Source organism: Perca fluviatilis, chromosome 19, assembly GCF_010015445.1.
Source record: "Perca fluviatilis chromosome 19, GENO_Pfluv_1.0, whole genome shotgun sequence".
Classification (NCBI taxonomy): Eukaryota; Metazoa; Chordata; class Actinopteri; order Perciformes; family Percidae; genus Perca; species Perca fluviatilis.
In genome coordinates, this window is record NC_053130.1 from 11952799 (window position 1) to 11970451 (window position 17653).

A 17653-nucleotide genomic window follows, 5' to 3' on the forward strand; every position below is an offset into this window, starting at 1 on the left:
GTTCCTGCTTTTGTATTTTGCCTGCTGTTCCAGGACTCCTTTTGTTTGTTTGGATTTTCCTTAAAGTAAATCCTCGAGCTTACTCGTGTGTCTGTCGTCTCTGCATCTGGGTCCGACGTTCCCCTTTTCTACGTGACGACAACAGTCAAACAAATACAAGCTCCCTCAGGCACGCTCTGTCGTAACTTGTGTTGTTTTATCCTTTTTCTCAGACTGTTAAACACCAACATTGACCTTCAGCCTGGATAACTGTGCTGTCTTTGCATTTGAAAGTGTGAATAATGCTAGTGAAATGACATGATTCATGGCACAGTTTGAAGACTGCTCCCTCCGTGCCTGTTTAAACACAATTTCTTTGTATACATACACAGGGACTGTTTGTAGTGATGGGTGATGATCAGGAAGGCTCGTGGCAGTAGTTAGTAATTTTATGTCATGATATCAAATTACACCGTGATGGAAGGTTTTATATAGCCTACATATTGCTCACCCCTGTCACTGCATTTAGTGGGCCTATAACTGCTTACGTTTGATATACAATATATATAATGTTAAAGGTTCCATGGCATGAACATTTTATGAGGTTTTTTAACATTAATATGAGTTCCCCCAGTCTGCCTATGGTCCCCCAGTGGCTAGAAATGGCGATAGGTGTAAACCGAGCCCTGGGTATCCTTGCTCTGCCTTTGAGAAAATGAAAGCTCAGATGGGCCGATCTGGAATCTGCTCCTTATGAGGTCATAAGGAGCAAGGTTACCTCCCCTTTCTCTGCTTTGCCCGCCCAGAGAATTTGGCCCACCCATGAGTAGGGCTTTGACTTTTGCCCAAAAATCATATTCGAAGTTCGTTTGTATATTAATATTTATATTCGAATATTTATTAATAATATTTTGACCATTAAATGCCTTCAGTTTAAAAAAAGAAATTAAGTCAGACCCTGGATTAAACACAAACAGTGTGCTTTCGACAGGAAGTTCGGAGCTTTCACCGTAGCCTATGTAAGTGGTCTGACGTTTATACTCGTGTGCTGGTGTGTGCGTCGAGCCAGTGTGTGTGGGCGGTGTTGCCAACTTAGCGACTTTTTTTCACAAAAGCGACTAGCGACAAATGTGGCGAATTTCTGTAGAAAAGACAGCGACTTTCTGTAAAATAAAAAAAGAGTCGCCAGTATTGTCCAGCGAGCACGCAATGTATTTCTCTACTGTGGCCGCCGAAACAGTCCCCTCCCTCTTCTGTTGAGTGACTGAGGAGCAGCCCCCCCCCCTCCCCTCTGTGCTCTCTCCTCATGTGCAGCAGCACTGAGCAGGCAGGTAGGAAGGGGAGAAGGGACAGGGTGCGGCGCCGGTGTAGGTAGGAGAGACAGCGGAACGCGACGGGAGAAAGACGCCGCTGAGCTGGCCTGGCCCTGGGCCAGCCTGCCTTCTTTGAGAATTAGGGGGAATGCAACGCCACCGAGCCACGGCCGAGAGACGTGCGTCGCCGCGACGTGTAGTTACATTTTGAAATGCGTGAAAAAGCCTCGGAATCTGAACTGAAAACAACGTTTACAAGCAAACGCATTTACAAAAAACAATGACCATAACAGGTTCGAATATTAAGGGCTGGCTAATATTCGTTCGAATATCATTATTTTTTTTAATATTCGAATGATATTCGAATAACGAAGTTCGGAGTCAAAGCCCTACCCATGAGAGAGAGACATCATGGCTTTCAAATGAGCAAAGTGGCAGTTGGTCAAGGCCGCACCCTCACCCTCCACCTTGCCCCCCCCCCTTTCTCCTCCTCAATAGCTACAGACACCGAAATGGCACATACTAAGGAAAGCTCATTGTGGGACTGGCTCTAGTGGCTGTAATTCTGCACCAAGGCTGAATTAAGGGAAATAAACTCCAGATACAGTATTAGGGGACCACTAAGGCCTATATCAAAGCATCCAAAGAGCACCATGTCATAGGACCTTTAATAATAGTTAGCTTATTCAGTGTTTCCTCTATGTTGATTTGACCATGGCGGCCCCCCACGGCAACATTTCTGCCCCCCACGGTATCAGAAATAGGGCTGCATTGTTAGAGTGCATGCCGGAGAACGTTTGTATTTTAGGTGCATTATTTACATGCTGAAGTAGTTACGCTGCATTAAGATAATGTAATTAATAGTGGGTTTATTATAATTTGTACTACAGAATGCTTAGCCTATATGTCAAGATCAAAGTTGGCCTATATAGTAACTCAAAAAGTACAGTTCAATCACAACTGAAAATATGCCTCATTGTGTGTGTGTGTGAATAAATATATTTGTTTGTGTTGCAGCAAAGTGTCAGTTCCGTTTCAACTGCTATTTGTTATTATCACACTATTTCTCTACCATTGCCAGTTGGTGATCATTGAATGATAAGTAACTGGAAGTCATAGCTGCACCTTTGATGTGCCATATCATCAGTGTTGAATGTGTCAGTAAAGATATTATTCATAACCAATATGGTTCAGAGATAGTCAAAGAGTTGGCAGACTGCTACACATCTAGAAAGTCATGGCATGGGTAGTGGCTGACATTTCAGTGCAATCCCACTATGATTTTTAAAATTTGTTTACATTTTTTTTATTGACAAAATGCAGTATACAGAGAATCAGGTAAACAGTAATAGCACATGAACATAAAGTGTACAAACTTATGAGGATAAAAATAAAAAAACATATGAAGCAATACAAACAATAATCATTACATAGAAAAAATAAATAAAAAGAGGTACATGAAAACATAAATTTTACAATTAGTCAGAGGTTTCAGGGGAAAAAAGCTCTACAGTTTTCACTATGATTACCCATTGTGATTACCGCTAGTGACGACACTGCTGATGGCTTCAGGGACGATCAGCAATTCTATAATCACCTAAAATGTTACTGTATAATCTGTAGCCTATGTACTGACTTAATCTGAGTTACTTGTACTAAAGGGATGCTGCTTATTATGTTTTGATTAAGACTGTATTTTAGTTTTTGAACAATCTTCCTTATAAGCTGTGATACTGCAAGGAACATATATATATATATATATATATACATATATACACACTTATACGGAAAATTAACGACTGTCTGCAAATTTCAATTGATTATTCACTATTTTTTTTATTTCTTCACTTTGTTACACGATCCCTCTTTTATGTAGGCCTAACGGCTGAAAGTGTGGTTAAATAACTGTTCAGTGTTTACTTCTGCGTCTGGAATTTGACTTTTACGAGGTGTACACGAATGTCACACGAAGCCCCTGAACAGGGGACAAAAACTAGATCAGACACAAGCCTTCACAGACTGTAATGATAAGGTAGGACATCTCAATGTGCTCAACCAAAGACGGTGTTAACTGACTAAATGTTATTCGTGAAGAATGGCAGCTGGTTGAATTCAAAACTGACGGTTAAAGGCGAATTTGCTGATAAAATAACGTGAACTTTGCTCGTTGCAGATAAGATTCTGACTTATTTCTGACGTCTTTTGCTAATTGTTATGGTTCCGTGGCTCGTTTTGATGTCTTTAACTGTTCCTGAGAGACAACATTGAAGAAACATGTAACGGTGTTTTGATAGTGGAGCTCTCCTCCTACCTCCTACCTCTTTGATACTGGTAATTAAATTTAGCGCCAAACTTCAAGCATGGTCCGTTTAGACGGGCAACTAACGTTAACTTTAGACCGTTAGTTAGCCGGTGGCTCGGGATGTAGGCTACCAGCTAGTTTACTACAGCGACTGTGTTGTGGGCAAAATAAAATAAATACTACAAATAAAAGTAACGGTTACTAAAACTGTAATGTAACAGGCAAACAGGTGCTGAAATCAACCTAAATGTATTTCTCATATTTCGCCTCATTATGTTTCTTTGTCTGCCCTAAATCAGTGAAAGTCCTAAATGTTGCAATTTTGGCGAAATTCAGAGACCAAGATGAGACGTCTCAATACATCGTGGTGATCATGTAGGCATGACATTTGCTCCCTGTCGGAAACCACGTGTGGCAGCTTTTAATGTGAATATTCATTGATCGCACGTGGGGAGAAACTGTATCACATGACCCAAGTGATCTCAGAAAGATTAGCTAGAAGTTCCATTGAAAGCACCTGCCAGTAGAAATAGTTAAGAAAAGAGTCCATTGTAACCAAGTTTTATAATCATGTCAGTGGAGTGTGGTTTTGACAGGCACTAACATTCCTGCTACAGTTTTTATTATTTTTATTATTATTTATTATTTATCTTATTAGTATTTTTGTCTTAACTGTTAAATGATATTTTAATGATTTTAGGGGCTAGTTTTGTAGTGTTCTTAGATCTCTCTTGCTATGAGTGTTTCCTGGCTTGGGTCCATGTCACACGTGTCTGTGCTATTTGCGACTCTGACCCATTAAGCAAGAAGAAGAGTGCACCAGAATGGTTGCTTTGTTTTCCATTGAACAGCTGACGGGACAGCAGCATCGTCCCACCGCTGTTTTTTTTTTATATAGGAGTGGGAGTTAAGTGTTCCCATCTGTTTCCTGAGTTGAGAGACAAATGTCAGTCATTATTGTCCGTGCCGGCAGAATAAAGCATTTATCACTTTTGGCTGGCAACTCCTCATATGAAGAAAATATTAGGCTAAACTGACTAATCAAAGGTAATATGGAAACCGTGGCTTCCTCTAGTCTTACCCGTTGAAACTGTTTCTCTTAATACATCCATGATTGAAACCCATCAGCGCTGACTGTATTGTAGTCATGGTGATAAGTGGAGTTAATATTGCCAGTTCATCAGTCAGCTATTTCTCCAGACCACTTGAACCAACTAAAAAGACAGGCAGCTGGAGATGGGCTTTGTTCCTGCTCTCTCTCGCTCTGAGAGGCGGGAAATAATTTGGGGTGTAAAGGGGCGGGTCTGTGTGAAGACAATGAATTTGGAGACCTTTTTATGCTCCCTCCCCCCCCTTTTAACATGGATGAGATTTAGTTTTCTTTGCAGAGTTTTCCCCGAGGATGACTCATTAGTGTCTCACGAAAGTCTGTTTTCTTGTCTCAGTGCCACTGTTTCCTGTTTTTATTTGTATTCTCTTGATTATACAAAGCATGACAATCGCTGTCTAGATGCAAATCACAGATGTGAATTTTATACATAACTTGTTTGTGCTGATTAACAGGCACAAAGCACAAACTGTGGGTACTTATTTCATTTAATTCACGACAGGCAAAAACGAGTGGAAAATGGTATTGTTTAGAATGAAGCTGCACCCTGTTTTCATTGAGATATTCGTGCTTCCTCGAAAAGATGTTTGCTGAGGAGTTAATGCCACAATTTTGTCTGTTCAAAGTGACAATAAAGAAGATAATCATTCAGTTTGTACGTTCTGATTAAAGGGGTGATAGAATGCAAAACCGATTTTACCCTGTCATAGTTGAATAACGACAGTTCGGTGGGTAAATAGGACATACATAGAAGCTCAAAATCCCACTGACACCCCTTTACTATGAAAATCTCATATTTTGAAACTGCCTCTGAAAACGGGCGAATCCCAACAAAGCTGAGTTGCTTGCGTAAGCGTCTCAAAATCCGGAACCTTAAGAGAACAGTCAAGCCCCAATATTTACATAGGCTACACAACTGACCTGAGATCAGGTAGTCTTCTGAATCTAGCTAGGTCAGCACGGATCTCTGCTATTCCATTACAAAATTCACTTCTGAAACTTTTTATGCGAGAAATCAACCATATAAAGCTCGAATATGGGCCGCTTTTACGAAAATGGATGGCTAATTGCAAATTTTCTCCGACTGTGTGGCCGAGTTTAGTGCCGGTGTTGGTGCTGCCTGGGTTGCTAATGCCGCCCTGACCGCAGTGTCAGCGAGCTTGTTACGCCCGCAGTCTTTTACCGCAGCCCGCAGGTTCCAGTTAATCTTATAATGGGTATGTGTGTTGAGTTATTTAAACAAACAATCGGGGAAATAAATGCCTCTTGTCCGCGAGTCTCATTGATAGAGCCGCGGTGAGATGGAGTCCATCAATGAGAGCTAGCTAGCCTCCTCCTAACTCTGACATTCACAAAAATACATTCAATTGAAATCCGAAATCGGACAAGTGTTAGCTAAGCTTTGTAAGACCTTGAGGAACCTGTAATATTCATGCCGTGACGAAATTCAAACTGTAAATATACTTTAGTTATGCGAAAGTGTAGCTAGCTAGCTGCGGTATTTCCCCATTGTAATGAATGGGACATATAGCAAGCAGCTGCTCGTCCTACAAAGACGCCTTGCGTTCATAGAAATGCCTTAAAATCAAATCGGACACAACGGTTAGCTTTATAAGACATTGGGGAATGATGTTGTATAAGTGGCGTGACGAAATTCAAACTGTAAATATAATTTAGTTATGGCGACAATGTAGCTAGCTAGCTGCGGTATTTCCCCATTGTAATGAATGGGACATATAGCAAGCAGCTGTTCGTCCTACAAAGACGCCTTGCGTTCATAAAAATGCCTTAAAATCAAATCGGACACAATGGTTAGCTTTATAAGACATTGGGGAATAATGTTGTATAAGGTCGTGGACGAAATTCAAACTGTAAATATAATTTAGTTATGGCGACAATGTAGCTAGCTAGCTGCGGTATTTCCCCATTGTAATGAATGGGACATATAGCAAGCAGCTGTTCGTCCTACAAAGACGCCTTGCGTTCATAAAAATGCCTTAAAATCAAATCGGACACAACGGTTAGCTTTATAAGACATTGGGGAATGATGTTGTATAAGTGGCGTGACGAAATTCAAACTGTAAATATAATTTAGTTATGGCGACAATGTAGCTAGCTAGCTGCGGTATTTCCCCATTGTAATGAATGGGACATATAGCAAGCAGCTGCTCGTCCTACAAAAGACGCCTACGTGTTCATAAAAATGCCTTAAAATCAAATCCGGACCACGGTTAGCTTTATAAGACATTGGGGAATGTGTTGTATAAATTGGCGTGGCGAAATTCAAACATAAATATAATTTAGTGATGGGGGAAGTGTAGCTAGCTAGCTGCGGTATTTCCCCATTGTAATGAATGGGACATATAGCAAGCAGCAGCTTGTCCTACAAAGACGCCTCGCGTTCATAAAAATGCCTTAAAATCAAATCGGACACAACGGTTAGCTTTATAAGACATTGGGACATTCAAAACCGTAAATGTATTATTTATAGATATAGTTATGCCGGCCGCGGAGCCCCGTAGTGCAGTATCCACAAAGGGTGACTTTGCCCTGGGTATGGAGCCCAGCAGGCGGTCGCTTTCTCGTCAGACTGTGTGGAGCTCCTAAAGTCCGACACGTCTTACCAAATTTGCAATTAGCCATCAATTTTTGTAAAACGGCCCATATTTGAGCTTTATATAGTTGATTTCTCACTTAAAAAAGTCTCAGAAGTGAATTTGGTAATGAAACATTGCAGTGTCTGGAATATGAGATTCTGTCGCTTCTCTAATGTATGTGTATTGGGGATTCGCTCAACCAATCAACGCGCGTCTCTAATGTCTGCGTATGGCAAATTCGCTCAACCAATCACGGCACGCGCTCATCTAAATATTCATGACCATACCATATTTGGAAGAAAAGCTCTTGTTACAAATAGGGCCAAAACACAGGGATGCATAAGGGCCAATAAAATATCAACCAGGCCATTTTCAGCCCAACCAATGTTACATACCCCATTAGGAGACCATAAGGAACAGTGTGAAATACCCTATATAATCATTCTATCACCCCTTTAAATCTAATTTAATCCACCAGAAAAGAAGCTGTAATGTTTTAATTATATGAAGTGAGAACATTTACATTATGGCTTTGGAACTGGTAAAATATCAGGGCAGTGTCGTCTTGCCACTTGGTGATGAACGATCTGGTAGAGATTAAAAACAGCAACATGTGCCAAGCTAAATATTGGGTTTCTGACCCCAGCTTCCAAGAAAATAAAGGTCCAGTCAGTGTTGTTAGAGGTTTGTTTGAGTTATATTTGATCAGCCTCCATGCCTCTTTGTCAATCAGTAGGATCCCTACAGTGTTACCTAGGCCTGCTGCGTCTGTTTGGTGTGACTCTGAATACCCAAAAGCATCTCTGTTCGTGTGGAAGGGATGAGGTGACAATGTATTTGGACACCTGTCATGGTCCTTCTTTTCACAGCCTATGTTCCCTGAAGTGAGCTTTGGTTCAGATTTAGACATTGCTTTTATCTGTTGTTGAGTTTTTTTTGTTTTTTTTAACTCCAATTTAGATTTCATTTGGCCACTAGTATAAAGCCATCGGCTGACATGAAAGGCTTGTGTGGACAAGCTGTTGAAGGAATGATGGCTACTGATGTGATTGACTTCCCACCAAACATCAGTAATGGCGTTTACCCACTGCAAGTTCCAGCTCCGCTCGGCTCGACTCGGCCGCAGTGCCCCGTCCTCCATTTTCCATTGCAGATTTAGTAGGCAGGTCGTCATAGCTACGCCGCAGGAAACTGCCGTGATCTAACGCGACACACGCACAGAACGTCGAAGGTGTGTTGTTTTTGATTCTCGGCATGTGGCTGTTTGCCACAGCCAGAAGACACATTTTGTTTCAAAAGAAGCTGGAGGCAGCAACAAAAAACACCGCTGGCTAAACTATTTAAAAATGGAGGATTTGTTCAGGACACCCCTGTCTGTCGCTAGCAATGACGACGCATTGATTAGGGGACGTTAAATCACCTGTTTGACGTAACGCTACTCTAAGGTACCGTCTATGGGCTGGATTTTTCCTAAGGTTAGCTAGCAAATAAGCCCACTGACGGCGACATTATTGTTGATATTTTGGCACAGTGTTTAGTAATGACAGTAGTAGTGGTCATAGTGAGTGAACATGCGATATGAGATGCACATTGTGTTATGTCTGTGGAACTGTTCATTAGCTGTGTAACGTTATGTGTGATATCTGTAACAGTAGTAAAACAGATTTTATTCTGATCCAAAGACTCTTTCTGTGAGATAAAGGACACTAACAGATTATACCCTGGACATTATATCCAAATGTTAATGAGTAATCGTGTTAAATAATCGTGATTTCAATTGACCAAAATAATCGTGATTATTATTATTTTTTCCATAATCGAGCAGCCCTATGTTGAACTATCAATTGATTACTATACCAGAGGCTTTTACAGCGGGAACCCCTCAACAGAGAGGCATAAATAAAACTTAAAATTTGAATTCTGTCCCTCATTAATCTCTCTTGATAATTCAAAAATGGACATCTTGAGACATGAGTTTCCCAGGCTTTTCTCAATGATGTAATATTTCAGAGAAGCTTACATCTTTTCTTTTTAGGATTATGTAAACTACTGGTCCAGTCTGTCTGTTGTTGGACTCTGCGTTGTTCTAAAATATTTATTCTGTGCTCTTCAGACCGACAGAGGGCAGAGGCAGTAATACTGTCCTTGAAAGAAGGGCAAGAGGAAATGCACAAATGGAGATCAAGGCTGTAAAACTCAATGTACTGTAACGTAACTGTAATGTGTTCTTGGATGTTCTCGGGCTGTTGAGCAAGCTGCATTTTATGTACGTGTGTGTCTGTGTGTGTTGGTCATTCTAGGATCGGAAATTGGAAACTCCATTGCCAGTTTCAGATGTGAACCGCATATGAATCATCAGTGAACAATTTTAGGAGTTGTGCATAGGAGGCCAGAGTTAAATCAGGCTACAACAGTTTGTTGCCACTGAAATCCAGCACCCACTACCCAAAGTCTGGTTGTTTCCCCATGCAGGGGAATTGATTGTACACGTTGATTGTAGTGTAATATGTGCTGCATAGCCAAATTACATCCTATATAATTTAATATCAGTAAATCTCCTAAACTCAGAACATGTCTTAAACTCAAAAACAACTCTTGGCATGATCTTGCCATGCCTGTTGCTTATTGTGGCAGATGGTGTAAAAAGAAATACCTCCCTGTTATCAATTTACTCTGGTTAATTCCTATAATGGCATTCCAGTATAATACTGTGCAGAGGAAACGTTATGACTTTGACAAGATGTTCGCCATCTATAGGCACTGGGAAATGACCATGAGGAAAGGGGTTTATTCTTCCTTCGTCTTATCATGTGACCAGCATCAAACTAGTCTGTGTGTCAGCCTGGGAATAAAGGCGACCCTGTTAGAGAGGTATGCTGGTGAGACAAGAAAAATGTATTCCTTTTACCTCTGTGTTTAAGATATAGGTCACACTTAAACAAATTGTTTCAATTTTATTTTTTTGCTTGGTTATCTCCTCATTTCTTATGTCCACTTCCTTGTGCATTCCCATGCTTATGGAGGGATCCAACATCTAATGTGCGAGTGGTCTGCGAACCATTTTTGGGGTTAGAAGCTGTCCTATTAAGCCTGTACCTGGAAAACAGTGCAATTGTTCATGGTAGCAATGGCATTGGTCCTATACAGAGGAGCCCCTTTCATATTCTGGATATACTTTGTGTCAAGAAAAGGGAAATGGAAACAGAAGTTAGAGTATAAATTGTCCCAACTTTTTTTTTTTTTTAAGCTGCTGTCACACACACTCTCTGCCCATCCAGACCACTCTCCTGGGCAAGTGTGTGTGACGTATGTAAAGAAACAGCCAAAGCGAGTTTATACGTGGCTACTAAGGGATTGTAGCAGTGTTGATTGTAGCAGTGTTGATTGTAGCAGTGTTGATTGTAGCAGTGTCCGTGCACCAAGCATTGTTCACATTAATGCACAGTCCCCCACCTCTGGTCTTACTGGAGTCATCAGCTGTTTTATCCGCCCGGAGGATGTAGTGTCCTGTTGGCTCAATTGTGCTATCTGGAACGCAGCTGTTAGGCTGTGTTTCTGTTAAAATCATTCTGTTGCAGTCAATAATCCATTTTGTTCGCTGGAGACCTTATATTAGCAAGTAAAATGCTGGGTAGTGACAGCTGATGAGAGACGCTGAGCCTCACTTTGTGCACAGTAACACTATGCTACAGTATGTAGGCCTGCATCATTCATGCCATTATTTATTATTATTATTATTATTAACAGCTGTTGAGCCTATGTGTGCAATTGCCTGGTTTGAATAAATACTTGGTGGTGATTCCCCCTTTTGTGTGCATGTTTTAAAATTGTTTCAATAGAAACCACTAATAAATATATACAAATAGGCATGGTCCGGTTACCAGTTTCAAGGTATACCGCGGTTTTAAAAAGTCAAGGTTTTAAAACCACTAACATTTTCTATCATACCGTTCCTAAGGTATGAGCTGTTTTTTATGAGTCTTCAAGGACAGAAAGTGCAGTTTAGAAATCCCTCTCCCTGCCAGTGTGCATTGTTTCAAAATAAAATACATTGTGTTCAGTGGAAAAAAAGTTGTGTTTTTTTACCCAGACATTTAAAAAATAGCTGTATTTGCAATACCGTGAAACCGTGATATTTTTGCTGAAGCTTATCATACCGTCAGAATCTCATACCAGCCCATGCCTATATACAAGAATGTTGTAATGCAGACATGTTGCAGTAACTACTAGAATCATCGGTGTGATTGTATGCATCAAAGGTTAAATTGGGCATTTGTGAAGTGCTTTAGAAGAGATTTTTAATATTATTTATAGGCCATATCGCCCAGCGCTAACAGAAGTCATCAAGTATCAACTCAGAATGACAAGACAACCTGATGAAAATAAAATGTGCCAACCTTGGACCTTTGTGCCAATGTTTAACATAAGACATGAGTGGATTAGAGTGTAATAATCATCTGACCAACAGCATAGTGTCTTGTTAGAAGAAGCCTCATGCAGGCAATATCTATTTAGCAAATTATAACCTGTGACAAGGTTTTCGAGTTGCATCATTAAAACTTTGCACACAATTGTGACCACGGCAAGCAGACTAGTCTGAACTGGCCTTCTTTGGCAAGATTTTAACCATATTTGTTACCTTGACATTAGAGGAGGAAACAATAAATTAGTCCCTCCTGTTAAATCTTTTCCATTGGAGTGGCCATTGTTGCAGTTGGATGTCGCTGAGAGGCCAGCTAGTTAAAGTGTCAGACTGATGCCAAACTGGAGTTTTGTACCACTCTACAGACTGCAAAGTGTCTGTGTGACTGTGTGCGTGGTGGGCAACATTTCAACAACAGGCAACTCATGCCAGCTGGCTCGTTTTGATGACATTTTAGGTTGGAGAGGCATACTTTACAGAAATCTGGGACATGGCTTAGCCGGTGTGTTTTAAACTGTGACTCGTAGTGGTGTTTGTAATGCTATTGGCTATGATAAAGTTTGGACGATGCTATGGGATTTGACTGTGTCATGACAACTAGAGGGAGAGGGGAAAAAGACGACAAAGAAGTGTAAAATACTAATTTGACTGTGTTGTTTAACGGCTATTTTAAAACTGGCTAAGGCATCGTCAAGGCAAAGTCTGTAGGAGGAGGCACACAGCATGAGCTGGATTCTGACCGCTACTTCAAAATGTTCTTCTGGTGATAAAACCACCAAATTAATGCGCTGAAAGAAAATGTCTTTTTACTTGTAAGACTTTTGAGACCAACCAATATTGAGATTTAACAAAATCTGATATATCTGCAGAAATTAATTGTTTAAGGACAGGACACAGTTTCTAAATGACCTTAAACATGTCTGTTATTTTTTTGTTGGAACCACTCATTGCCTCTATTGGCCAAAATATATACTTATTTATGAGTGACAGGCTAATATAGTCCGACAAATTGGCCTTGCTGATTTATTGCGTAGTTTTTATTCCCACATTGTGTGCCGGGTCTCGTGGTAACTTTCCGTGTAAGCAAGCACATATAGACTTGTTTAACATCATGTATGATGGCCTTTTGTCTTATCTCACATGCCATACAGACCTTTCTCATAGACAGTTGTTTCTCAGAGTTAGACTCCACTCATTCAGTATAGTTTAGATGCTTGATACTGAATGGGCTATAGTGTATGTGTGGTCCCCATAGAGCAGTCTCTGTCCTTACTGAGAGCACACTCATGACCAGCCAGATCAAACATGGGACTCATCATGTCACGTCTGTCAGCAAGAAGCCATACAATGCACTGGTAGAGCCGGATCAGGTTTTCTGTTGCCAATATCTATTGCTTAATTATCCATCTGATTTTAGCTTGTTTAAAAGTGCCCTATGGAGTTTTCTTGTCAACACGCAAGTTATGATTACATTTAGCGTTACTCACTAAAACACATTGTGTGTAAAATAGTCAATCTCCGAATGCAAATGAACGGACTCCATAGGAAGAAATGTCATTCTTATGTGAGGCTCCTTTTTCAACTACAAGGTCAATATTGTTTTTCACTAACAACAAAACAACAAATTATCCGTGCATTCCTATGGAACTAAGCTTTAGGAGCTTTCCGTCTTTACTCTCCTCCCTGTTAAGTTGCATTCGGAGATCGACTATTTTTGACTGGCAAGATGGACGGTGTCCGGGAAAACCAACAGCTACAGGGAGTTGTTAAAACCTTTCTTTTTAGTAAACTCTGTGTACACAAACAATGTTCTCAATGCTCGAGTTCATGTGTAGAGCCCCTGGTGATACTTCGAGCAAAGTTCCATGTTGTGTCGAGCCTTCTTACTGTTTTAAAAATAGTGATTTTGATGCTGTCATAGTAGTGCCCCTAGCTCTCCCATTCAAAAGGCCATTTGACCGAAAACGAGAATACGGGCAATCTTAAAAGTGGTGTTTCCGTCCTAATTATGCTTTTAAAAGAAAGTTTGACTCGGGTACATTCACAAAAAGCCCCTAGGTTGCATTGTGGCGAGAGTTACGCTTTAAGGGTCTTACAAACGTGATGACATTTACAAAGGCGATTTCTTTTCTCAAAAGTTTGAAACTTGCTTTGTTTACATCCATGTTTACTTGCAAGCAGTCTTCTCCTTTTCCTGTAAACTATTGGCAGGAATGTGTATCGCATCACCCATGTGTGTGTCCATCGTGCATGAGAACAAACAAAAAAGAAACCCACTGATAATAACATTAGGTCAACCCACAGCCATACTAGTTGTCAAAAACTCTGCAGGGTACCTTTTTAAAACGTTTATCAGTCTATTACAATGGGTGGCCAATTAATCAGTGCATTACTTAGAGCTATTGAATGTAAGTGCTCATGATTGATATATTTACTGAGAACCCCTAAACCTTGTTTTGTTTAGCTTGATTTGATGCCAAATAGCTCTGTGTTGTTTGGAGAATGTGTCACAGAGCTATCTGAGCACGTCTTCCATCAGGTCCAGGGGAGAAGATGCGAGGACAGAGGGGAGAGATGGTGTCGGATAAGTTAAGGGTGGAGATAAGAGCAGCATTAAATGACAAGAGGAGTGATTGGAGGTAATAAAAGGGCATTGGGGAATTAGGACAAGGAAAAAAATATGAGTTGCACAATAAAAGCCAGGGGAGCAACAGATGGAATAATTTGAGCGGAGAAAAGGAACAGCAGATGAAATAAGGTGAGAAATTAGGAGGCAGTGGAAAACATGGGGGGAAATGGAGGGAGAAATTAAGAAGACATGGGTGTTGTATAGTGAAACATAGCAGAGTGGAACTGATGGGAATGTAAAGGCAAGAGACTCAAACATTGTGGAATGTAATTTAAGAACAATGCTACAAATTGTTCTCTTAGCGGTTACATTTGCTTCTTTTCTGAGCACTTCAAATTTAAACAATTGCTCATTTCTTCTAGAAATATGGGAGTTGACACCTATGCCAAAGAGTGTCACATATGCTTGGAATGTAAATGCAGAAGTATGTAGGAAGGGTTTGAGGAAAAAAGGGAGTTTGAGGTAAAGGGAAGAGAGAGGGATGGTTACTGAGATACGAAGAGGGGCAGGTCCAGTGAGCAGCCCACAGTGGGGTGTCAACCTACTAAACCTCGGTATAGTATAAAATGAAGCAGGCAGAGCTTGTTTGGCCTTTGCTTTAGTTGTGGAGGAAAGAGGAGTCTTTTTGTTCCTGATTGAACTGTAAGTAAGTTTATAAAAAGTTTTTTTTCTTTTAAAGGTTAATAGGCCGAAAATGGTTGTCATGTTTTTGCATTTATTGTCTACTTTGTTGCACATTTATGAGGAATGCTATGTGAGTTGAAGCATTAGTTTCTGACTGATGTGAAGGGTGTCTTGTGAGTTCCACAACTGTTATGCAACTTTACCAAGAAGTGGCAAAATTTCTTTGAATTCTGTTGCTTGCTCGAGTATGTAACCACTCATTGTTCTTGTGGCTGAGTTATTGTGTCTGTGAGATAAAGTTTAAGGTTTTCTACCACTGGTGCTGGCATGCTGCCACCGGATATGGAGCTGACTTTAAATTGAACCTGAAAGTTTTAACTGAATTGGTATATTGTATTATTTACTGTTCAAACTACATTATGCAGCCCATTATTTAATTGCTTTGTTGACCCAGACATTGTCTGGCTTATCAATATCTAAAAATAGAAAAGAGAGACATATGGCTGCTGATGATAAAGATGTAGGTGCTGACAAACTCCAAATGTTTACCACGTTGGAAACATGTATTTGTTATCTGTGTATTTCAGACCCGGTGCCACCCTGATCAAATCCTAACTGAGCACGTGCCTCTGACTTTGGAACAAGAAACATGACGGCCATCAATGCACCTCGGGACAAGTAAGAGAAAGTCTTTTGAAAGGAAGGAAACTGTTTCTCTGTTGAAGTCTAGGAAGGACTTATTACTGTCAATATGCTGTTTTCAGTTTCTGTTTTAGTTAAAGTATGTGCAAAATTAGATTTAGATGAGACCCAGTTAATAAATTGTTTGTTGACTTGATTGATGTACTTTCATGTTAACTTCCTTATGTCACTTTCCCAGATACAATGCAGTATGGATAATTTTTTTTATCCTGGGCTTGGGAACCCTATTACCGTGGAATTTCTTCATGACGGCAACAATGGTAAATAAAGCAACATTTTAGGACAATTGTAATCTTCCGAGTATGAGAAGCGTTGTATCCAAATGCAGTTAATCTTGGAACATGAGACAGATGGGCGTGAAAGGAAGAGCCCTTTGGTGGCCGTGTGGTTAGTCATTAGTTAAAGGTTGGGCTCCACTTAGACAAAAGGTCCTATTAGTTTGAGAAAACAGAGATTGTTTGTTTACCTATCCCTCCAAAACCACCTGGTTTCACTCAGGGTGACTGACCTGACTCCAGCCAGGTAGCTTTCCAAGGCCTCTCTATAGCCTCTTTAATCCTCAGCCATTCTTTTTGAGCTTTAAGGGGTTAACTTCTTAAAACGTGGAATTTCAATTTCATTGTCCTCAGGGAGTTAATTTGGACCCACCCTTAGGGGGAATTTTTGTTGAATTTGAATTTTTATAGTATGGTTTGTTTTGACAAAGGAAAGTTGGAATGCCAATTTATATGATGCACTTTAAAGACATATGGCCATACTAATACTGTATGGCCACAATCTATAAATGCAAAAACCTGTCAGGCTAGCTTGAAAAGCATCACATTTGCATTTGTCGACAAAATTCACTACATTTGTAAATTCAGCCAGTTTTGGGTTCTGTAACTTAAACACATGATTGATTTGTGCATCATTTAAGCCCTTAAAATCTTTCATTCAAGCGACCTTTCACCTCCATGTTTGTTCCTGCACTCATTCTCATCCTACACAACAGTTGTTGAAATTGTTTTTCGAGAAATGTCGCTTCAGCGATTGAAATTTTCTTATGCAGAGAGGTGTTTCTAATATTTTGTCCATTGTTCAGTGATGCTGTTAAGTTGCATAGGCTGATAACCATCGTAATGAATGCACATTCCTCCATCCTTTTTCTTTAGTACTTCACAAGTAGGCTGAAGGACGACCCCTCCTTCAATCAGACGGCAAATGAGACTTTGAATGGCGGAGACACTCGCAGTGTGCTGGAGTCAAAGTTTAACAATGTGATGACGCTCTGCGCCATGGTGCCTCTGCTCATCTTCACCTGCCTCAACTCCTTCCTACACCAGAGGTATCTTACCTGCTCCACATCATCACATAATGTGCGGTCTTGTGTCTAGTATGTACCCTTCTCCACCCACAGGAGGCAATGAGTTAAACCCTTAAAATATCAAATGTGGTAACACAAGGCATTAAATGATAAATTATTTTAAAGGGGAATTCGGCACCTTAAAGGTCCCCTGACATGGTGCTCTTTGGATGCTTTTATATAGACCTTAGTGGTCCCTTAATACTGTATCTGAAGTCTCTTTCCCGAAATTCAGTCTTGGTGCAGAATTACAGCCACTAGAGCCAGTTCCACAATGAGCTTTCCTTAGTATGTGCCATTTCTGTGTCTGTAGCTATTGAGAAGGAGAGAGGGGGGGGGCAAGGTGGAGGGTGGGGGTGTGGCTTTGACCAACTGCCACTTTGCTCATTTGAAAGCCATGATGTCTCTCTCTCATGGGTGGGCCAAATTCCCTGGGCGGGCAAAGCAGAGAAAGGGGAGGTAACCTTGCTCCTTATGACCTCATAAGGAGCAGATTCCAGATCGGCCCATCTGAGCTTTCATTTTCTCAAAGGCAGAGCAGGATACCCAGGGCTCGGTTTACACCTATCGCCATTTCTAGCCACTGGGGGACCATAGGCAGGCTGGGGGAACACATATTAATGTTAAAAAAACC

At 40.6% G+C, this 17653-nt stretch overlaps 1 protein-coding gene across 4 annotated transcripts in view; it reads left to right on the plus strand.

Moving 5' to 3' along the window:
* The window catches only part of LOC120548087 (equilibrative nucleoside transporter 1-like), a 49624-nt gene that overhangs the window by 16474 nt on the left and 15497 nt on the right, over nt 1–17653 (plus strand). Inside the window, exons 1-4 of one of the 4 annotated variants that reach the window (XM_039784048.1) lie at nt 3232–3324; nt 15563–15653; nt 15856–15937; nt 16829–17001. In XM_039784048.1, coding sequence (XP_039639982.1) covers nt 15625–15653; nt 15856–15937; nt 16829–17001 — 284 coding nt within the window. In that variant the 5' untranslated portion in view covers nt 3232–3324; nt 15563–15624. Of the gene's footprint in view, nt 1–3231; nt 3325–14843; nt 14998–15562; nt 15654–15855; nt 15938–16828; nt 17002–17653 lie in introns of those variants that run through there. The other 3 variants (XM_039784047.1, XM_039784049.1, XM_039784051.1) reach the window with 3 other exon arrangements.